The sequence below is a fragment of the Felis catus genome, chromosome B3 (genome assembly GCF_018350175.1).
Source record: "Felis catus isolate Fca126 chromosome B3, F.catus_Fca126_mat1.0, whole genome shotgun sequence".
Taxonomy (NCBI): domain Eukaryota; kingdom Metazoa; phylum Chordata; class Mammalia; order Carnivora; family Felidae; genus Felis; species Felis catus.
In genome coordinates this window covers 19,589,920-19,613,805 of record NC_058373.1, presented here as the reverse complement: position 1 = coordinate 19,613,805, position 23,886 = coordinate 19,589,920, and the positions used below count along the sequence as shown (strand labels likewise).

General features: G+C 43.6%; 1 protein-coding gene across 2 annotated transcripts in view; it reads left to right on the top strand.

Moving 5' to 3' along the window:
- The window catches only part of PCSK6 (proprotein convertase subtilisin/kexin type 6), a 192,607-nt gene that overhangs the window by 145,069 nt on the left and 23,652 nt on the right, over positions 1-23,886 (top strand). The window contains exons 14-15 of one of the 2 annotated variants that reach the window (XM_023254992.2): positions 21,258-21,437; positions 21,604-21,642. In XM_023254992.2, coding sequence (XP_023110760.2) covers positions 21,258-21,437; positions 21,604-21,642 — 219 coding nt within the window. The remainder of the gene's footprint in view (positions 1-21,257; positions 21,438-21,603; positions 21,643-23,886) is intronic. The other variant, XM_023254991.2, reaches the window with a different exon arrangement.

The window sequence follows — 23,886 nt, the reverse complement described above, 5'->3', positions numbered from 1 at the left end:
CCACATATTACTTCTGACTCCCCAGAAACTTAACTACTAATGACCTGCTGTTGACCATAAGCCTTACTGATAACACAATTAATACATATCCTGTATGTGTTAATGTATATGTTATATGTGTTATATACCATATTCTTACAATAAAGTAAGCTTGAGTAAATAAAATGTCATTACCTGGGGCGCCAGGGTGGCTCCATTGGTTAAGCATCCGACCACTGGTCAGGTTGTGATCTCACGGTTTGTGAGTTTGAGCCCCACTTCAGGCTCTGTGCTGACAGCTCAGAGCCTGGAGCCTGCTTGGATTCTGTGTCTCCCTCTCTCTCTGCCCCTCCCCCGCTCATGCTTTGTCTGTCTCTCCCTCTCAAAAATAAACCTTAAAAAAATCTTTCTTAATGTCATAAGGAAAATGATAAAGGAGAGGAAATACTTTTATAGTACTAAACTGTATTTATTTAAAAAACAAACAAACAAACAAAACAACCGTGTATAAGTGGACCTGTGTAGTTCAAACCCATGTTGCTCAACGGGTCAACTGAATTTTTTTTTTTAATGTTTATTTACCTTTGAGAGACAGAGTGAGACAGAGCATGAGTGAAGGAGGAGCAGAGAGAGAGGCAGACACAGAATTCGAAGCAGGCTCCCAGCTCTGAGCTGTCAGCACAGAGCCCAACGTGGGGCTTGAACTCACGAACCGTGAGATCGTGACCTGAGCCAAAGTCGGACGCTTAACTGACTGAACCACCCAGACACCCCACGGGTCAACTGGATTTTTATAATATAATAATAATTAAAATGGTATGGCCGGTGCTAATACAGACAGATAAGGGGAACAGAACAGAGAGTCCACTGGTACAGCCACAGGGGTGCACTAAGTCTAGCATTTCATATTGGTGTGTGGGGGCTGGGCTGGGGAGAATGAGGTATTGAATAAAAGCCCTCAACAATTAGCTAACCATTTGGAGAGGAGATTATTATTTTAGTAGATTTATACACATAAAATTAGAAACTTCTGCTTGGCAAAAAGAACCATAAAATTAAAATTAGAAAAATATTTCTAAAATATTTTGGATGAACTCTAGTAATTCACAGATGGTCTTTTTCGCTTCACTCAAGCCTGATGGTTGCTAACTTTTTCTGTGAAAGGCCAGATAGTAAATATATTAGGCTTTCTGGTCTCTGTGGCAACGGCTCAGCTCTTCCATTATAGTATGAAAAGAGCCATAGAAAATATGTAAATGAATGCATATGCTGTGTTTCAGCATAACTATTCAAAATCAGGTGGTGGGTCTGTGGCCACAGTTTGCAGCCCTCTGCTCTAGCCCATTTACAAATTGCAGTTGAATTGAGGACTCTGTCACCTGGTAATTAAGAGGCTTGTTTATTTGGGTGTTATTTGGGGACTCTCATCCCTTCCCCATTTACTCACCCGTGGACCCACATTGTTCTATGTGCTGGTAAACACTATGTGCTGGTAAACAACTAGCACTCCAGGGGCAAGTATGTACAGATACATATATATACTTACGCATATGCGTGTGCAATATTATAAATGTTACTGATACAAAGTATGTGTAGCAAGCAGTTTACAAATAATAATAAGGATACACTGTGCTCATTGTAAATTACATATAGCTCTTGATTCTCAGAGAATACATTCAAAGATTTTTGCCAGACTCCTGTATCTCTAGCCAATCTGTCGTTGCAATTGCAAGGAACAACTCCTTTGGCATAAATAGAAGTTGGAACCTGATTCATTTGCCAAGGGCATGGACAACTTCATTTCTGAATTGGATGATAGTTTTCAAACACTAGAATATTTCCTCAATTCTTTAATGGCTACAGATATAATGCCCTTTGAAGCTTAATCTACATTATGAATATTTCCTCCTCCTCCTTCACTTTCATATGTCCAGAAAATCCACAGTAAATCAAGCCCTTTTTTGTAATGTTTATCTATTTCCACAAGTAAATGCTCCCACCATGGCTGAATTCAAGCCACCAACATGATGTCGCTGAGAGCAGAATTCAGAGGAGATGCACAGTAGCCATCAGTAGATAGTGATGAGGTTTGGGGGGAAAGAATTCTTGAAGACATCTTTGGTGCAAGAAGGTGATTTTATTAAAGCACGGGAACAGGATCTGTGGGCAGAAAGAGCTGCACTGGGGTTGTGAAGAGTGGCCAGTTATATACTATGAAGTTGGGGAAGTAAAGTCTAAAGGGAGGCCTCCAGAGGGACTTTGCTATGCTAAAGAGGACTCCTAAGATACCCGAGGCCTTGCTATTGTCAAGCTAAGGTTGTTTTTCCCTCTAGTAAGGCATTAACATTAGAACGGTAGGGGGTTCCTGGAAAAATGTCATACTCTGTATTTGCCTCAAGTATTTGTCAATGGGCTGCAGGTTATAAGGAAATTTAATTTTACCTGCCTTTTCCTTCTTGCCTTTGTTCTCCATAGCATTAAGCAGGGGAATATTGGGGCTCCAGTCTACAGGTTTCTGGAGATTAGGCTGTTGATAAGATTGCCTTTTTCTTATAATTTACTAAGATATTTGTAAACTAATGGAGACCCATGTCCTGTATGACTGTGATCTCTATCAGTTAACCATTTATTTTCTTTCCTTTCCTTTGTCCTTGGGCAGCCAGGAGTGCCTGGGGAATATCACACGCAGCACACCTGGGATGTTGGGGGAGGGAGGGCAGTAGCTTGTATTTTGCCCTCAGCCTGCCCCACGCTCCCTCATCATATAGTATTTCCATGGGATCCATAGTATATAGGTAATCTCCCCAAAGCATAGATAATGACAAAATACAGTAAAATGATTAGGAAGTGATGACTTTTGAGTATTTCTTACCTTTGTTCTCAATATAATTTAACTATAAGCTTTTATCATTTAATTTTTAATAATGGCTAGGTTTAACAACCATTTCACAAAGTCCCTGAAAATGTTTTCAATCAATACACCAAGGCAAAGTGGTCCTAGCACACCACTGCTTATTGGGAATCATATAGGTCAAGGACTCTCTTTTGGGATGGGTATACTTTAGGCAGATGCATTCAATCAGGATATGACCAAGGCTCAGACCTTATAATGTGCTCTGTCCTCCACCCTGCAACTCCTCTTCATCCCAACAGAGCAAAACCATCTCTGAGTAGAGCCTTGGTCCCCCTCCCCACCTCGGGCAGGACTAGACATCACAATCAGGGACTCTTACAAATCATTGGTTTATTTCTTCTCAAGGCCCACTCAGAAGAGTAAACATGTAATTGTCATCAGTTTAACTGCTTAATTAAGAAACCAAACTCCTTTTCTGACTGTTGCTAACCAGCAAGCAGTTATCATTCGGATTCTCAATATGCTAAAAAGTCATTTATCCAAGAGATAGAGTTAAAAAACAATGTCAGGTATAAAAAAGTTCCAATACACAGGCAGACACCTTCTTTATCTCTAACATCTCAACCCCCATAATTAGGTGATGGCAAACAGGGCTTTACATTATGATAGCCTTAATATATAAAGAGTGTTTAAAAATCTAAAAAATATGCAAAGCACCCTAGCAGAAAAATCAGCAAAGAGCCTAAAAAAGGCAATTCATAAAGAAAAGATATAAATAACCAGTGAACAACAAAAGATATTCAGTCTTCATAGTAACCGAACAAAATATAAATTAAAACATGGAAGGGAAGGGGCGCCTGGGTGGCTCAGTCGGTTAAGCATCTGGCTTCAGCTCAGGTCATGATCTCGCAGTCTGTGAGTTCGAGCCCCGCGTTGGGCTCTGTGCTGGTAGCTCAGAGCCTGGAGCCTGCTTCAGATTCTGTGTCCCCCTCTCTCTCTGCCCCTCCCCCACTCATGCTGTCTCTCTGTCTCAGAAATAAGCATTAAAAAAAAATTAAAAAACAAACAAACAAACAAACAAAAAACATGGGAGGGTAAATGTCCTGAGAGCAAGCCAACAAGCAGAAGTTCCCGAGATTTCAACCAGGTATTCTGCACCCGGGACCACAGTGTGATTTGGTGAAAAGAACATGAATGTAGTAGTAAGGCCTGGGTCCCAATACTGGCCGTACCAGCTACAGACACTGGCTGGAAGACCTTGTGACCAATAATATTCTCTCATAGGAGTGTTGTGAGCACCGGATGGGAGTGAACATTTTGAACACAACCTGGCATATAGTGGGTTGCCATGGAAACTCGGGTCCCTGTCTCCCCCACTCCTCCCTCCCCCTTCTCACTCACCTGCAGTAGTTCTAACCACAGCCTTTAGGAATGGATCCATTTGCCCTCCGGGAAAGTTCCAGCCCAGAGGTAACTGGCAGAGACCTGCCCTACTGCCTTTGAGAAAAATTAAAGAGGCTCTGCTTATAGAGAACCCAGGGATCTGGAAACAACAAAATTCAGGGTTGCTGTACTGAGGGCAAGCTGGATCACCGGCCAGTCAACAGACCGAATGGAAAAACTCTCTCCCAAGTCTTGAACTCAGCAGGTACATTTCTATTCTTTCGTCTTCTTAAGCAATGTTTTTTTTCCCAAACAAAAGAAACCAAAACTTGCTAACCAACAGCTTGCTTTTGAAACTTCTGTGAGGAGTTAACTACACCACAAACTGACTGGCTTTTCAGGGGCCTTTGTGTCTGTGCTCGGTGTGCTCTCTGGGGTCAGAGCCACTTTAGAAGTTCTCACACATCTTGGCTTTCTTTGGAGCTCAGCCCAGGACACCCGACTCCACCTGCTCTCGCTTCTGCAGAATCCCATCTTTGGTTCTCTTTTTAGCACAAACGTGAAAGTTGAAGCCGGGGCGAGATCAAAGAAGCTCAGGAAGAATTTGAGTGCATTTGCCGGAACCTGCAGAGTTAGCTGTAGGGGGCACAGACAGACACGCCATAAAGATCAACCCTGAACCACAGTCAAGTTGACAGGGTGGTGGTAGGAGGAAGACCAGGCTGCCACATGAACTGGGGTCCTGGGCACAGGAAATGGGTGTTGGGACCTGTTTGGGGTGAGCCCAGGGCAGAGTCTCTGGTGGGTGTGGCCTGAGTTCCAACTGGGCCACTTGCTGGCCTGGTCACAGACCCTCTCTCCTCTCAGCCCCCATCACTGCACGTGCATGATGGGAATCATAGTATGTACTTCACAGGCCTGGAGGAGATTCAAATGTAGGAAGATTTTATATGAAAAAAAAATGCTTCGTGAGATTTTTTAAGGGTTTTGATTGGTGTTTGACCATAGTGCCTGAAATATTAAAAGTACCATTTCTTGATGTTAAGCCATGTTGGAACCTATCACATGTGTCACATGTCACCAGTTCTGCAACTCTGCCTCATACTCTTATACAGTATCTTACCAAGATGCTGTGCTCACTTGGATGGAAGACCAAAGGAAGGCCAGGGGTAAAAGGTTCTTTTCAAATATTACTCGTGCTAGTTCATGCCTTCTACCTCCAAGCACATGTAATGATTACAATTTACTCCATCAGTGTCACCTGGACCTGTTCTATGCCTCTCCAGGTTGGCTCAGCCCCTCTGCCCTTGGGCCCCCCTCTTGCCCGGTGAAGAGGTTTGGCCCCCAGTTTATCTCCTGAGCAACCCCCCTGCACCCCCTCCCCCCCACCCCCCGCTGTGAAGGCTGGACTGGGGCACAGTTGTTCCCACACAGGGAAGAGCTGCAGGGGCTCTGGGGAGTCAGGTACTTCCCAGCAGGACTTGGGGAGGCTGTGACTTTTCTTTCCACTTCCAGAAGAAGTGTGACATCTGGGCTCCCCAGGATTGAGCTTCCTGGAGGGGGCAGGTGACGCATCAGGAAGTGCACAGCAGGTTTGCCCAAAAGACAGAGGGGCGGGGTGGGGAGCTTTTGCCCTTCCCTGCGTCCCACAAAGCCTCTTTGAAGGATGTCTCCTGGCCAAGGGCCCTGCTGTTTTGTTGTGAAGCTGCAGCCTGCTGGGGGGTTGTCCCCTGCCCCCTCCCCTGTCTTCCTCCACCCACCCATCCCCCACTCTTGTTGCCCTGGGATCCTACCTCCCAATAAAGCCTCAGTCCCCAGGCTTTGCCTCAGATTCCCATTTTCTAGGGAACCTGGGCTAAAACACATGTTCAGGTGGCTGATCTAATGTGAGTTTCAATAATGTGGATGAAATATTGCAGAGGCAGAGGTGATCAAAAGTGTCATAGGTAGAACTGGTCCAATGTGACTCTGCTGTGGGCGGACAAAGCTTGGCTTCTGAAGCACCGTGCTCAGGCTTTCGTCTCTCCCGCCCCCAGTGCCAGGCACTTTGAGCACAGTCCGTGAATAGTTGTTGGATGACTGAATGTGCGTGCACCCATGAACCTTGTTTAAATCAAGAGCTCATAGAATTTTAATCAGTTCTCTTTTCGGCTGTGCACACTCAGTAAAAACATTTAATAATCGGTTAAAAGTGGAAGAAATTAGTCTCTCCTATGTGACTGCAATTTTCCTGTTTTCACCATCTAAAGTTCCATGGTTTTCTGATTTCCTTTCAGTCAGTTAGCTCTTTCAGGCATTTCTTCCTAAGAGGAGAGCTGTTCTCGTTTTATTGTTGTTTTACTGACTGCTGTTTAATTGACATCTGTTTTGGGCTCATCTCCGCTTCCAAGAGGAGTTGAAATTTTGCAATCTGCGATCCAGGGCTCAATCTATCTTGTCCTGACGGCTAGGAAGAAAGTCAGATTTCAAAGCATGTGCCTTCTGTGCCGGCTTTCAAGTTTGTCACTGAACTCTCATTTCTGGAAAGTACGATTCTAGAGTATCACTCCTGCTTCTCTTGAAACAGAACTGAAAGGGGCGCCTGGGTGGCGCAGTCGGTTAAGCGTCCGACTTCAGCCAGGTCACGATCTCGCCGTCCAGGAGTTCGAGCCCCGCGTCAGGCTCTGGGCTGATGTCTCAGAGCCTGGAGCCTGTTTCCGATTCTGTGTCTCCCTCTCTCTCTGCCCCTCCCCTGTTCATGCTCTGTCTCTCTCTGCCCCAAAAATAAATAAACAAACGTTGAAAAAAAAAATTTAAAAAAAAAAAAAAAAGAAACAGAACTGAAGAGGGGCGCCTGCGTGGCTCCCTCAGTTAAGCGTCTGACTTGATCTCAGCTCAGGTCTTGATCTCAGGGGCTTGAGTTCAAGCCCAGTGTTGGACTCCACACTAGTCAAGAAGCCTACTTAAAAGAAAGTCAGTCAGTTAAGTGACCTTTTGTTCAGGTAGTGGTCTTGCAGTTTGAGCCCCCCATGGGGCTCCACACTGACAGTACAGAGCCTGCTTGGAATTCTTTCTCTCTCCCATTTTCTCTCTGCCCCTCCCCTGCTTGAGCTCTCTCCCTAAATTAAGTAATTAATTAATTAAAAAAAACACACACACAAAAAAAAACCAGGGGCGTCTGGGTGGCTCAGTTGATTAAGCGTCCAACTTCGTCTCAGGTCATGATCTCATGGTTTGTGAGTTCGAGCCCCATGTCGGGCTCTGGGCTGATAGCTCAGAGCCTGGAGCCTGTTTTCAGATTCTGTGTCTCCCTCTCTCTGCCCCTCCCTTGTTCACACTCTGTCTCTGTCTCTCTCAAAAATAAATAAATATTAAAAAATTAAAAAAAAAAACAACCAGAACTGAAGATTTCAGTAAAGTTTCCAAACAGTCACTATACACACAGCTATCCAAAAGTCCCACTTCTAACCCCATTTGCTTTGCTATGTTTCAGTTGGTCTTTTTGCCTCCCTTCTCCTCGCCATCCCCCAGGTCTCCTAGTGCAAGAAAAAAACAAACATTCCTACTTCAGATAGGTGAGGGGACAATCCAACCGCCATTGTGCATGGTTATGAGTCATGGCATTGCCAGTTGGTTTCATATCTCCTGATGGTGAACGTAACAAAAAGATGAGATTTTTTTTCTTTAATATTTCATTTTTGCATATAGTCTATGCATTTTTGCAATAGTCTAAATGTGGTTGAAAATGAAAAATCAATTGTCATGGAGAAGAGAAAGAGCTTCCCCGAAACTCCTCTGTCACATTCCTGTACCATCAATCAGCCTTTAGGTACAAAGATGTACCTGGAGGGGTGCCTGCATGGCTCAGTCGGTTGGGCATCCGACTTCAGCTCAGGTCATGATCTCGCAGTTGGTGGGTTCAAGCCCCACATCAGGCTCTGTGCTGACAGCTCAGAGCCTCAAGCCTGCTTCAAATTCTGTGTCTCCTCCTCTCTCTGCCCCTCCCATGCTCATGCTCTGTCTCTCTCTGTCTCTCAATAATAAACAAACGTAAAAAAAAAGATGTACCTGGAGGTCCATGCTGCCCACACTGGGCAATATTCTGGCAGCCAGAGCCACGACCAAATATATAAGTGCATTTAATTTTTGAACATTTGCCTTTTTTTCCCCCAGAAACATGTCATGTTCAAAAATACATCTATATTTCTATTTGGTGTTCTGTTTCCTGACATTTTATAGAGTTCTAACCAGGCTGCATTCATAACTTTGGATTTCTTTGTATGACTTGCATATCAAGCATCTTTTAATATCATTATACATCCTTTGTAAGCAGCATTTTTTTTTATAAAACTTTACCAAGTAGAAACACCATAATTTATTTGAGCCATGCATCTATTGTTGGACATGCAGGCTATTTTCCTTTTTTTTTTTTTTTTTTTTTTTTTTTTTGCTATTATAAATAGACAGCTTAGTGCAAAAGGCTTTCTCCTAAATTTAAAATTATTTCCTGGGGACCGTTCACCAGACAAGTAAGAGATGGAAGCATATCTACTTTTGAAACCTATTACGGATTTGCTTTTCAAAATAGTTGAACCAATTTGTAATCTCATCAGGCACACTCACTGGCCAGCTCTAGAGGAAATAAATGATATCTCTCCTTAATTTGCATTGTGATAATTACTAATGAGGATGAACACTTTTTTCCAAATACTTGTGTACAGAGTGTGTTTTTTCTTTGGAAAATTGCCATTTCTGTTTTTGTCCCAAGACGTCTCACTGCTGTTGTTATTATTATTTTTTAATGTTTATTTTTGAGAAAGAGAAAGGACAAGCAGGGGAGAGGCAGAGAGAGGGGGACAGAGGATCTGAAGCGGGCTCTGTACTGACAGCAGAGCTCCCCATGCAGGGCTCCAACACAGGAACCATGAGATCACGACCTGAGCCAAAGTCAGATGCTCAACCTACTGAGCCACCCAGGCTCCCCTCACTGCTGAGAAAGTACTCCATGTAAAATACAGATGTAATAGCCCATCATGTGTCATAGTTCCTATAAATATTTTTCCTCATGTGCTATTTGACCTTTAGTTTTTTGAAGATAATCTGAAGATTTTCCTCCAGAGTTTTGATAATTTTTTTTTTTTCCATTCCAGGTTGTTTATGATTTGGTTTTCTCCACAATGGTTTTGGTTTTGTTTTTGTTATAGTATAAGGTAAATCATGGGGCACCTGGGTGGCTCAGTCGGTTAAGTGGCCGACTTCGGCTCAGGTCATGATCTTGCGGTTTGTGCGTTCGAGCCCCGCGTCGGGCTCTGTGCTGATGGCTCGGAGCCTGGAGTCTGCTTCTGTTTCTGTGTCTCCCTCTCTCTCTGCCCCTCCCCCATTCGCGCTGTGTCTCTCTCTGCCTTTCAAAAATGAATAAATGTTAAAAAAAATTTTTTTTAAGGTAAATCTTTTTTCTAAATTGCTAACAAACGACCAAATCAAAGACGGAATTGAAATGTTAAAAGTTGTTACAGACTCCTAGTCCTTGCTTGCTCACAGAAAACAATTTTAAATGCTGATTGACATGTTGACAGTCAGGTCAATGGAGGATTGATGGTGGCTTGTGCCTTAGGGTATTCGCTGAATCTGGGGAGCCCACCTAGAGAGTTTTATAGCACCTGCATAAAGCTGGGACCTCAGGGCATGAAAGGAAAAACAAGAGAAAAGAACCCTATGGCAGAACACATAAAACAAGTGGTTCAAATAAGTCCTAGTTTCAGTAAAGGTAAATAGACTAATTGCTTCATTTTAGATGACAAAAATTGTCATATTAGATTTTTAAAAAATATATTTTCTCTCGTGCCAAGTGTGTTTCTGGTGTCTACCAGCCCCATTGTCTAGTTTTCTACACCCCACTCTGCCTTAGGAGGCTGGCATCATCTCAGACTCTTTGCCTATGGCTTACGGTTAAGTTCAGCCAAGGCGAAACTCCAGAGGAAAATGGAGGGAGAAAAAAAATTTATTTATGAGTTTATTTTCTTTTTTCCTCCAGCTGCCCTCAGCAGCCAGAGTTCCCCAGGGTCACAGTCCTGCCCCCCACCCTAGCCAGTAGAATAAAGTAACCTAAGGTCTTAACACCAGTTCTGTTACTAGCCCCAGGGAACTCCACTATCCAAAGTTGTAACTTTGTTTTGCTCTGCTCACACCTTTGTAAACAGTCTCTTTATTAAAGCCTCCTTGGATTATCCCCGTTTAATTATGCTGTCTGCTTCCTGCTGGGACTGACCGAAAGAACTATGAAGAAGGGTCTCTAAAACAGAAAAACAACAAATAAACAAACAACCAGAAAAATTAAAAAATAAAGCAGATGGAGAAAGACATACCAAGAAAATACCAACCCAAAGAAAGCTGGTGTACTTATATTAACATCAGACAAGCAGAAATGTCAGCACAGAAAGCATCATTAGCTCTAAAGAGTATTACCACACATTGATAAAAGATTTGGTTCAGTTCTAACACTGGCCTCAAAACATAGAAAGCAAAAAACTGTTACAAGTACAAAGGGAAAAAGACAAACTCACACACTAAGTAGGAGATTTAACATGCTCGAATATATTTGATAGATAAAACAGGATTCAAGAATATAGGATTCAAACATCACAACTGACAAGTTATATCTAATGGGTCTGTCTAATGGGTCTATTGGTGGGTCTATACCCACCAACCGAAGAATAAAATTTCTTTTCAAGCATAAATGGAATATTTATGAAAATCAGCCACGTAGTGGGCTGGTTGGCAAGCTTCAGCATATTTCTAAAGATTGGTAGCATATAAACCCTGTTCTCTGACATTACACTTAAGTTAAAAATCAAAAGAAAAAGATGACTTAGAAAAAGCCCATACATTTGAAAATTGAAAAATGCTTCCGAATAACCCATGTGTCAAAAGAAAAAGATTATAATGTAAATTAGAAAATATATAGAACTACATGATAATAAAAATAGTACATATCCCAATGAGTGGAATGCCAGGAAAGTTGTGGAGTGAGGGAAATTTATGCATTAGGAAAGACAAAAGGCTAAAAATGAATGTGCTAAGCATCCAGCTTGAGATGGTAGAGAAAGACCAAAAACATCAATGCAAAGAAAGAGGAAAGAAAGAATTTTTTTAATAGAGGGAATTAGTGAACTAGAAAACAGAAATATGAAAGAGAGAATCAAGAAAACCGTAAGTTAGTTTTTTGAGGAGACGAATAAAATTGATAAACCTCTAGGAGGATCAGTCAAGGAAAAAACTGAGACTATATCATTTCAGGAATGAAAATGAGGAACATTATTATAAATCCTGTATACATTAAAATTGTTGTAAGAAGGTATTATAAACTTGTGACCAAAAGAAAAAAAGAAAGAAAAGAAATTTTAAGTGGAATGAGCAAATTCCAAGAAAAAAATACAACTTAGTAAAATTGACACAAGAAAACAAAGATTGAAACTATCCTATTAAATTGATTATATAATTTAAAAGAAAACTCGGTTGTCTCAGTTGGTCAAGTGTCCGACTTTGGCTCAGGTCATGATTTTACTCTCGCGGTTTGTGGGTTCAAGCCTGGCGTTGGGCTCTGTGCTGACAGCTCAGAGCCTGGAGCCTGCTTCAAATTCTGTGTCTCCCTCTCTCTCTGCTCCTCCCCTGTTCACTCTCTGTCTCTCTCTCAAAACTAAATAAACATTAAAAAAAATTAATTAAAAAAAAAAAGAAAAGAAAACTCAAGGATAACAATTCACCAGATAGATGAACCGGCAAATTCTACTAAACATTCAAATGGAAGAAATAATATCAATATTCTGTAAACTCTTTGAGACAGTTGAAAAAGGGGAAATGATCCCCAGTGGTTTAATGAAACCTGTATATCCTTGGTGCCAAATCCCAACAGCACAGTATGAGAATGGAGAATTTTCAGCCAGTCTCACTCAGGAGCATTAATACGAAAATTCCAAGCACCATGTTAACAAACTAAATCCAACAATATTAAAAAGGTTTCTCTTCTTGTGCCTTTTTTTGGGAGGGAGGGTATTAAATAATTTTGAATATTACATTTATTTCCTTTTTGGCTTTTTAGCAATATTTGTGTGTTCACTCTAAGGGTTACGATATGTAGCCTTAATATATTACAGTTTACTTAGAATTAATATCGCACGGACTTCACCCTTCACAAATTTAAGAGCCTAACGACAGTGTCATTCTATTCTCCCACTCCCCACTTTGTGCTATAATTATGTCATATATTTTACTTCTCTCTATATTACCATCTCCATCAGACAGTGATATTTTTGCTTTACGGGGTCTTTGTCTTTTAAAGAAAGGAAGAGAAGGGGTCGCCTGGGTAACTCAGTCAGTTAAGTGTCCGACTTCGGTTCAGGTCATGATCACAACTGTCGGTGAGTTCGAGCCCCACATCAGGCTCTGTGCTGACAGTTCAGAACCTGGAGCCTGCTTTGGATTTTGTGTCTCCCTCTCTCTTTCTGCACTTCCCCTGCTCGTTCTCTCTCTCTCAGAAATAAACATTGAAAATTTTTTTAATAAACATTTTTAAAAAAAGAAAGTAAGAGAAGGAAAAAAGCTACTCTTTTTGTTTATCCACATACTTACCATTTCTGGTGTTCTTTATTCTTTCCTATAGATACAGTTTTTTATCTGGTATCATTTTCCTTCTGCCTGAAGAATTTCCTTTATCATTTCTTATCATGTTGGCCTGCTGGCCATGAGTTTTCTCAGCTTAGGTTTATTTCAAAAAAAGTCTTTATTTCAACCAATTTTATTTGTTTTGAAAAATGTGTGTGTTTGCTCCTTTGTTGACACATTGACTTTGTGCTTTGAGGAAATCATTGTGATGTTTCCATGTATCCACCTAGTCGTAAATAGTATTTTCATTTTATGGAATTCTGAGTCGGCAGTGTTTTTTGTTTTGTTTTTTTTTTAATTTCAGCAGTGTAAAGATATGCTTTGCTCTGACCTCCATTGTTTCTGATGGGAAGTGTTCACATTTACTATGTAAATGTTGTGTACATCTGAGCCACCTCATACACTGTGATGGCATTTCCTTTCTCATATTGCACAAGCCAGCAAGTTGGCCGTGTACAAAGTGAATAAACAAACAAAAAAATACGTTTCCATATTCCAGCACACAGAACTGTCAATCAGCTTTGTAGTGCCTCACTACTGAGGCACACCTCAGTACAAGGACCACCAGACATTTGAGGAAATTATCTGACATTAAAACAGAAACAAACTCGAACAGAGAAGAAACTTGGAGGGGAAGGAGCAAGGCAGAAAACTTCAGAAAACTATAATTGTTTTTTTTTTTAATGTTTATCTTATTTTTAAGAGAGAGAGTGCTAGCCTGGGAGGGGCAGAGAGAGAGAGAGGGAGAGAGAGAATCCCAAGTAGGCTCCACACTGACAGCAGCGAGCCTGATTTGGGGCTTGAACTCATGAACAGTGATGCCGAGCCAAAGTCAGACACTCAACTGACTTTAATTGGTATTACAAAATAGAAAAATTTAGTTCCCCTGTGTAGGGAGAACACCAGTTATTCCCTAGTCTGTGTTCCTCCTGTGTGTCTACTATTCACACAAAACACTTCACCTCTGACACCTCTGGTCACCAAATGTGTGTTTTTTTTTCCCCCACAACAAGCAATTCTCAGTCACACCAGTTGGACGTCCTACAATTTAACTTGGTTCTGACACCATCAGAGATAGCGTTAGATCCCACAGCTTAAGGGCTCAGTCCCACAAAACTGCCCCTGGCTCCCCCTTACACACTCACATACACTTCAGAAGCCAGTAACAAGTCTGGGTTACCACCTGTGCTTTTGACCTACCAGCCAGAGATGGGTGCTCTAAAGACCTCCTCTTGGGATGCATTTAATTTGGGAGAATGACTCCCAAAACTCAGGGAAGCTCTTACTTACACTTATCCGTTTGTTAAAGGAAATGGTAAAGGATACAGATAAATAGCCAGATGAAGAGATACACAAGGCGAGGTCTGGCAGGGCCCTGAGAGTAGGAGCTTCCATCTGTGCAGAGTTGGGGTGCGCCATTCTCCTGGTGTGTGTTTGCCGACCTAGAAGTTCACCAAACCATATACTGTTGGGATATTAAGGAGGCTTTCTCATATAGGCATAGTCCGTTACTATCTTTATTTTTAGCCCCTCCCTAGAGAAGTTGGGGGCAGGGCTGAAGATTCCAAGCTACTAATCTTAGTTTAGTCTTTTTGGTGACCAACCCCCATCAGGAGCTCACCCAGAGTCACTTCCAGAGAACAAAGGATGCTCCTTATTATCACTTAGGAGTTTGCAAGGGTTTTAGGAGTCCTGAGTTAGGGACAGGGTCAAAGACAAATGTTTTAACAAGAGATGTTCCTATTGTCCTTATCACTTAGGAAATAACAAGGGTCTCAGGAGCTCTGTACCAGGAACTAGGGCAGAGACCAATATATAAATTCCGTTATCTCATAGGTGTCCTCAGGGAAGAGAAGAGAAAATATTTCATCTATAAACCAAGAACAGGATTCTGTACTATAAAAAAAGAACATTGGGAGAACCAGATAAATACTTTGAAAATTTTAAGCGTGAGGCAAAACTTAGGAAGTCAATAGATAGGTTAGAAGCCCTGAGGAAATATCCCACAAAATGAAATGGGAGGAAAGTGGGGGAGAAGACACTGAATACTGACCCAGTAAGAAATCATGTCAACAGAGTGTTGGGTATATGGGGAAGGATGTGAGTATATGAGGGATGGCGTGAAAGTGGGGCTTCTTCTCCATATCCTAGGTAGGATGTCACTGGATGGTGTCTAAAACTGAGAAACCAACGGCGCCGGGTGGCTCAGTTGGTTAAGCATCTGACTCTTGATTTCAGCTCAGGTCTTGATCTGACATTCGTGAGATGGAGCTTCGCATTGGGCTCTCCACTGACAGTGTGCATCCTGTTGGATTCTCTTCCCTCTCTCTTTCTCTCTTTCTCTCTCAAAATAAATAAATGAACTTAAAAAAAAAAACATGAGAAACCAAGACATAGCATACACACATTTAATCAAGCAATGAGGTACTAAGTGCTAGAATAGACACTCTGAGTGTGAAAAGATACCGTGTCCCAAAAAAGGACTCAGAGAGGGAGGGGGCGGTAACAGAAAGACTAGACTGTGTACCATTGGTCTAGACTGTGTACCATTGCTTGACTTTTCAAACTGTGAATTCATTACTTTGAAAAAAGCAAAAAAAAAAAAAAAAAAAAAAAAAAAACGTTAAAAAGATGGTATCCTACCTAACCTTAGGGTACCATTAAGGAAAATGCTATTTTGTGCATTGCCGTACAGGACCACTATTGTTCTTTACTGAATTCGTACTTGTTCTACCTTCACCTAAATGAACACTAGCACTTAGGATTCTTAGATCCTTTTCCGGGTACTGAAAACACCATCTTTAATGGTTTTTATGACTACAAGATTGTAGGGAAGATTCTCTCATCCCCCCTGTCTTGCACTGGGCTCTGAGGGAAACATGCACAGGTGTGCGTGTGTGTGTGCCTACATGCGCGCACATGGTGGCCCACATGTGTGGACACTCTTCCTTGTCCTTTCCACGTTGTTTCCTGAATTCCCTTTATTCCCCTCCCTCTTAGTTGCCATAATGTGGACTTAAAGTGCATTTTTAATTATGTGTTAAATTTATTGAGTAAATGTTGGGGTTTTTTTTCTGTCTATAATACACACATGTGTATGTGTGTGTGTATACATATATATATATACATATACAGTATTTCATATAATAGCTTTATTGAAATATAGTGAACTATAATCCACATACCATAAAATCCTCCCTTTAAAGTGTTTTTGTATATTTTTATAAACAGATGGAGGTGAGCCTTTTTTATTCCTCCTACCAAAACCTCTTCATTAAACTTCATAAACTTTGTAAGTCAGGTTCACTGGCCCTTATGTGGAAAAAACTTCCACTGGGTTGGGGCTGGAGGGAGGGCAGAGACTGAAATGTATTTCTTTCTTAATTTTTTTTTTTAGGTCTCTCTTTCTTTACTATGTTTTGACTAAAGAATTTCTCCCTGCATGTTTTCAATATAAGGGCGGGGGAGGATTAATAAATTCTTTATTGTTAATAACTTCTTATGCCCAAAGAAAACCCAAGAATTCAAAAGTATTAGCTCAGAGTTCTTAGCCTAACAAAAACTTTCCCCCACTTCTACCCTCTTTGTCTCCAATTGTAAAGTCCCCTCTCTAGGATTTTTAATGCTTCACTCAAAATATGAGGCAAAGAAAAGCTTTATTACTGCTGGTACTTTCCTATTGGCAAATTCAACCGTAGTCTTCCTTAATTCTGGTTCTTCCTTTGAATAATAGGAATAATCCTGTTTGTTCATTACCAATTCAATTCATCAAGGGGAAATGCTGCACTGAAGATAGTGAATGATGATAAAGCCATTTATTGGCATTAGCCAGGATTATCGTGTGCCTGGGACACAATTACTGTTGCCTGGGCTTTGCTGGTGACATCTGGAGGCAGAGTCCTGACAGTGCTGGCCCCAAGCAGCTAAGCAGGTGGATTTGTTGTTCTTTCTTTACAATCTCAGGAGGCTGATGGAAAGAAAAACCAAAGAATTTGGATTTGGATGTCTTTTAAGACCTCCCTGCTGGAAATTAAGGAATTAATGGAACTGCTTGGTTTTTGTCCCAGTAAACTTGAACAGGCATGCTGAGTGTCCTGAATAGTAAATAATACATTCTGGCTAAATGCTTTGTCCAAAGCAGGCCAACGTTTTTCAATCATCCTGTGCCTGGACGGCAGTTCTGTCGAGTGTGGACCCAGTCTCTGGTCTGGGGTAGCCCCAGCTTTGTTCTCCTTCTACTTTTCTGTGGTTCTTCCACATTCACATGTCTCATCTCCCCCAGAGCAAGGGCAGACTCTGGGGATGGTTAGCGTGGAGGGAGCTGACACTGGGGACTGGGCCACACACTAGGACCTCTTTCTACTTCTCCAGGCCCCTCCTCATGTGACCAAGTTATAGCACTGTTCATAATTGCAAGTTGGAAACAACCTAAATGCCCACCAATAGGGGACTGTTAAATGATTCAACGTCTCTCTGCTGCAGGGATGGGAAGGTCATCAAGATGCCTTGCTAATGGAAGAAGCAAGGTTCAGAAGGTGTAGCAGGTGTGTTGATAAAGGGGACAGGACAAAATATATATGCTCATATCTGCTTGGTAAAGAATAAAAAGAATAAAATGCTTCTGGAAGGGTACATAAGAAACAAGTAATGGGGTCACTTGTGATGAGAAAGATGGTGGCCAGGGGACAGGGCTAGAGGAAGACTTCCACCATATTCCCTTTTATACTTTTGGATTTTTAGCTATTCATATTCATTCATATTTATTACTTATTCAGAAACATAAACCCAAAGCCCCAAGTATCCCGTTTTTTTAATGTTTTTTTCTTTGAGTATACAACCTCCCCCTTTTTTTCATTAAACTTAGATTTCTTCTCAAATTGTATATGTGAGGGTCACCTGCGTGGCTCAGTCGGTTAAGCATCCAACTTCGGCTCAGGTCATGATCTCACAGTTTGTAGATTCAAGCCCCTGTGCTGCCAGCTCAGAGCCTGGAGCCTGCTTTGGATTCGGTGTGTCTCTCTCTCTCAAAAATAAGTAAACATTAAAAAACAAATTTTTAATTATATATCTGAAAGGTAACATATGCTGTGGCTTAAAAACAAAACAGAACAAAAATCCGACAGTCCCTAAGGGAATACAGTAAAAATGAAGTCTCTTTCCTATTCCTGAACTGCAGCCTCCCCTCCTACCATCCCAAGGCAGCTCCTCCTGCTGGTTTCTTAATATTTTTTTTTCCTTTCAGTTTTATTGAGATATGACTGGCACTCAGCATTGTAGAAGTTTATGATGTACAGGGGTACCTGGGTGGCTCATTCGGTTAAGGGTCTGACATGATCTTGCACAATGAATTCAAGCCCAGCATCGGCTCTCTGCTGTCAGCACAGAGCCCTCTGCGGAAACTCTGTCCCCCTCTCTCTCATTGCCCCTCCGCCCCCCAAATGAATAAACATTTAAAAAAAGAAAAGAAACTATTTTTTAAAAAAAATTTTATGTTTATTTACTTCTGAGACAGAGACAGAGCATGAGTGGGGGAGGGGCAGAGAGAATCAGAAGCAGGCTCCAGGCTCCAACCGGTCAACACAGAGCCCGACGCGGGGCTTGAACTCACAAACCGTGAGATCATGACCTGAGCCGAAGTTCGTCGCTCAACCGACTGAGCCACCCAGGCTTCCCGAAAAGAAACTATTTTAAAAAAAGAAGAAGAAGTTTATGATGTATAGCATAATGACCTGACTTACCTAGATTGTGTGTAGTTACCACAATGAGTCAATATCCATTGTCTCATACACACACACACACACACACACACAGAAAAAAAATGATTTTTCTCCTTGTGCTGAGAACTTTGAGGATCTACTGTCTTGGTTTCTTTGAATTCCTCCTGCTCCCCCTCCCTCCGCTGGGTGCTTGCTGATCCTGAGCTCAGAGCAGCCTCTTTTGTTTGTCCTACCAAAGCCCTATCTGAAAATACAAGTCTAATTTTAGTGGTGAGGGCTTTCGTGGGTGTTTTGGGAGACACGATACAGGGCGGAAACAGGTCTTGACTCAAATGACAGCTTACAGAGCCTTGTTCCCTGTCGTGTGGTCCTCGTGCTCCCCCTTAATCGGTTCCTCACCCTGCAGTTAACGTGCCCGGCTCCTCTGTGGTTTTGAAATCTGGCTCTAATTTGGTCTTCAGAAGTTGAGAACAGATGACAGTTCATAATCAGGGACTGTGTTTTCTGCACCTGCACCCGGGTGAAGTGCTTCTCATGGTGTTAGGGAAATGGTCACGGAGTGTGTAAAAGAACCAGGCCCTTTGGAAGTCCATGTACTGGGAAATAGCTCAGGAATATTTTTGCAAATTCAAGGACCTGCATCCTCTAGCCCTGACCAGGCCGGGAAAGGCCCAGGTGACGTGGGGCCTGACTTGGAACAGCTTGAGGGTGGCAGGCTTTTGGGGCCTGGGACCTTGGTTGGCTAGAGTGTGGCTCTGTGCTGCATTGTGTAACTGAATCAAAATCAGACACCATTTAGAAGATCACAATAAGGGGCACCTGGGTGGCTCAGTCCATTAAGTCTGCTCAGGTCATGATCTCACCGTTGATGGGGTTGAGCCCCGTGTCGGGCTCTGTGCAGACACCTCAGAGCCTGGAGCCTGCTTCAGATTCTGTGTTTCCCTCTCTCTCTGCCCCTCCCCTGCTTGCACTCTGTCTCTCTCTCAAAAATAATTAAACATTAAAAATTTAAAAAAAAAAGGGGGGGGTACAACACAGTAAGTTTTAAGTGTGGCCTGGTATTTGCAGGCCAGTCCTGCCTCTGTCCTCCTAGGACAGTATGGGTTTTAGCCCACAGGCTTCTGGGGTATGTGGACAAGCAGGAGCCCGTGTTGTAGAATTTAGGGAGTCCAAGGGATTCCTGGAACTGGAATAAAAGATAAAGTTATACTGGCAGAGCTGACCATGTGGCAAAAATAGTGTATAGACAGATATCTAAAGACAGATGGCCTGCCATTCAGAGGAAAGAAGTGGAATAGTGTGAATAGAAGTGACAATAAAAACACAAATCACTTAGGGACTAATCAGAGCAATAATTCCCGTCACCTAAAGCATTCCGATTGCCAAGAAACCCAATGATAGAAAATGAAGAGGAAGCCAGAGATTTTTCCCAGCTGACACAGACGCGAAGCTGGCAAAGACACTGTCCCTAGCTTGGGTCACTGTGGCCTGTCATGAGGGTTCATTGAGGTGGCTCACAGCTGCATGGTTGCTGGGGTGGAGAGGCAGTGAGTCCTTCAGCATGAGCAGTGTGTCCCCTGCTGGCCACATTGGACCTTGGCCTCTCATTTGCACAAGAATAACAGCAATGACCTCCTCAATATGGTCTCACCTCCCTGAATGCTGGGAACACATAGTTAGGAAGGGAAGCTCAGACCCGTGGTGCGTGTAGCTGGGCCACCCCCAGGCATATCTAACTTGGCTTCTACTGTGTTTTATAAGATCAGGGATTTCACCTACAAATTGCAGGCCAGATTTCCACTTCTCTGTACCCCTGGGAAGACTTAGCAGCATGGGCCATCATTCCCACATGGAAGTAGACGGTGGGGTCCCCACCCCTGTTCACTCATGGCTGGGCACACTGCCCTTACCCCTCCTCCCCAAGCTTCTCACTTCCCCATGCACAATCCAGCCTCTGTGCCATTCATCCTGGCTTTTTTTTTTTTTAAGTTTATTTATTTTGAGAAAGAGAAGAGAGAAAGTGTGCAAGCATGAGCAGGGGAGGGGCAGAGAGAGAGAATCCCAAGCAGACTCCACACTGCCAGCACAGAGCCTGAAGTGGGGGTTGAACTTACGAACCGAGAGATCGTGACCCAAGCCGAAATCAAGAGTTAGATGCCCAACTGACTGAACCACCCAGGTGCCCCCATCCTGCCATTTTTGAGGACATCCTCTCTACACCCAGCATCTGGGGACATTTGGGTTTGCACTGCTATTCCCACCCTACCACACTTCCCACCCACCTTGGCGGGCTACATAGGAAGGATCCCAAGACCAATCTTCGTGTGATCCAGGGTCAAGGATGCAAATAGCAGGACTCCTCGGTATATGGAATCCAGCTTTCACATTTGGAAGCAAATGGGAAAAGGCTCAGGGCCACGCCCCAGGTCCACCCACTGGATAGTCCAAGAGGGCAAGGAAGCCAATCAGCAGAGCCATGGTGAGACTGGGGGACAGAGAACATGGCCTGGGCAGTTGGCACGTCCTTGGTTCTCGGGTGACTAGATGGTGGGTGAAGAGCCCCCCAGGAGGAGCCCTGCGCCTGGCTCTTCTGTGAGTGATGGCGGCCTCGGGCCAGGTGCCTCAAGGACTTTCTGAGGGACGTTTCATGGCTGTCCGGTAACTCTGGGCTTGGTGTCTTCCAGGGAAATTGAAAGAATGGAGCCTCATCTTGTACGGCACAGCGGAGCACCCATACAACACTTTCATTTCCCATCAGTCTCGCTCTCGGATGCTGGAGCTTTCGACCCCGGAGCTGGAGCCACCCAAGGCCGCTCTGTCACCGCCCCAGGCCGAGGTTCCTGAGGACGAAGAAGACTACACAGGTAATGAACCCGAAGCCGAGGGAGATGGCAAACCTCAGCGAGTTTTGGTTTTCCACTGTTGGCTCTTAAAACGTGGGGCTATACCTGGCAAAGGCGGGGATTGTGATGGTAGGTCTTCCTCCCTTCCTGGAAGTTGTAATAATGATGGCAATTTACACCCACACAGCTCCTTCCACCCACGGCTCTCCTAATATCTTACAGACCAGTAAGTATGCTTCGAACCAGTAAGTATTCTCCAACCTTAAAGGCTGGGAAACAGAAGGTTCTATATGCCCAACCAGAACTGGGACTTGCCTCCTGGTTAATGAGCCCCCTCCTGGGGCACCCACTTATTTCAGAGTCCCTCGTCTCATGCCTCAACCTCCTGACCCTCTCAAATCCATCCACTTTCTGTCCCTATGGCCAGAATGTGGGAAGGACGAGGGTTGAAATGGGCCCAGAAAGGTTGGGTTGAATGAGCATAGCCAGATAGCCAGGAGAGGAACTTACAGTGCTGGTCTTGACTGGCCTTGAGAGCTGGGATGAAGACTCCAGGAGAGAGTCTTAGCTCTGAATGTCAATAGATAACTGATGCCACTGGAAGGGACTTAAGAATCTCACAGGAGAGGCACCTGGGTGGCTCCGTCGGTTGAGCATCCGACTCTTGATCTTAGCTCAGGTCTTGATCTCAGGGTCATGAGTTCAAGCCATGCATTGGTGTGGAGCCTACTTAAACAACAACAACAAAAAAATCTCACAGAAAGTAAAGATGCCTCGTGCAAATGCTTCTTCTCCAGACATACCATTGCTGGGAGGTGGGAGGTGCCCCTGGCTCTGGACCTCCAGCGCCCGCGTGGAGGCAGCAGCCTGGAGAGGGCTTTCGGCATATCTAGCCTCTGGGCTGGGCGCAGTCATGATTAGCACATTAGGTAGAAAGCTGTTCCTTTCCCTCTGCACCAACCCACAGTGATTTGTGAGAAGCTGAGTGTTTCTGGTTGGGCATATTTTGCTTAGCTAAATATTACAGCTGTTTGATAAATGATGGGTGATATCTAAGGATATTGATGTTTTGAATTATCTAATAGCTTCTGAAAAAAGAAAAGTAACAAAATGGAGAATTCCACTGATACATATCAAGCATAAATTACGGTTGATTCCATTTTAAATTTCTTCTACCATTCCTTTAAAATGGAGCATTGAATTATGTATGGATTAATCTGCTCTGTTTCCCCCTGCGATTTATAAATGGTGGCAAGATTCAGTAATTATTAATAAAGGACTGATTTTTTTTTCCTTAAAATCTGCTACTGACTCTACCCTTACACTGTCCTGGAATCTCACAATATGACTGCCCTGTAGCCCAAGTCACTTAGTCTTTCCCAAGTATGGCCTAGATGGATAGAGGATGTCTCTGTGGGAATGGAAAGTGTTCCTGACTCTCAGGGAAGGTCCCTACAATCTTGGGGCAAGTGGGATGGGCAGGCCAGTAACAGCAGGTAGAGACAGAGATGGGGAGAGAGCAAGAGTGGGGTGATGTGGAGGGCAATGGGAGAGGAGGGGAAAAGGAGGAGGAGGAGCGGGGGAGGAGGAAGCAGCCATGTTAGATTCCATAGTCAAGGGGCGCCTGGGTGGCTCAGTGGGTTAAGTGTCTGACTCTCAGCTTCAGCTTAGATCATGATCTCACAATTTCATGATTTCAAGCTCCTCATCGGGCTGTGTGCTCACAGTGCAGAGTCTGCTTGAGATTCTCTCTGTCTCTCCCTCTCTACCCCTCCCCCACTCATGTTGTCTCTGCCTGTCTCAAATAAATAAACTTAAAAAAGATCTTTTATAATATATAAAAAATAAAAAAGATTCCACTTTCAAGGGCTTGTCCATGCCTCTTCCAGAAGCTCAGTCACAGATAAGCCTCAGGGCAGAAACTCAGGGAAAGAGACAGGGTGGAGGGAAGGGTGATTTTGAGGTAGGCCCATGATTATTATCAGCTTTCTGCAGTTTTAGCACAGAGGTGCAACAGGTTGAAGCAGGGATTTTCCGGGGTGCTTATACTAGGAAGAAGGTTCTTAAGAATTTGGAGAACTGGCATGGGCAGAGGTGCACAGGGGTGATGAGTGCAGCCTGGTGGTACTCCACCTGGGCCCTGTGCGCCAGAGAGCGGTTACCGCGTCAGGAAGGGGTAGAGAGGTCTGATGGAACAGTGGTCCCAGGGGCCAGCAGCAGGGGGCACAGGACAGCACTGCGTCCAAGGTAGTGGTGGAGTCTGGGGTCCCCAAAGTAAAAGAGTATGTGGAAATCCAACTTAGAGAGGAGGGCTTGGAGATCGGGGGGCTGGTGAGTCCAGCAGGAAGTGGGGGGCAGTAGCCACATGGGCTGGGTGAGGTACCAGGGAAACTGGGGTCGATGGCCTACCTGCTGGGACAGAGCCGCCTGGTGGCTGAGGAGCAGCGGGAGGTCCCTGGAGAGCAAGCAC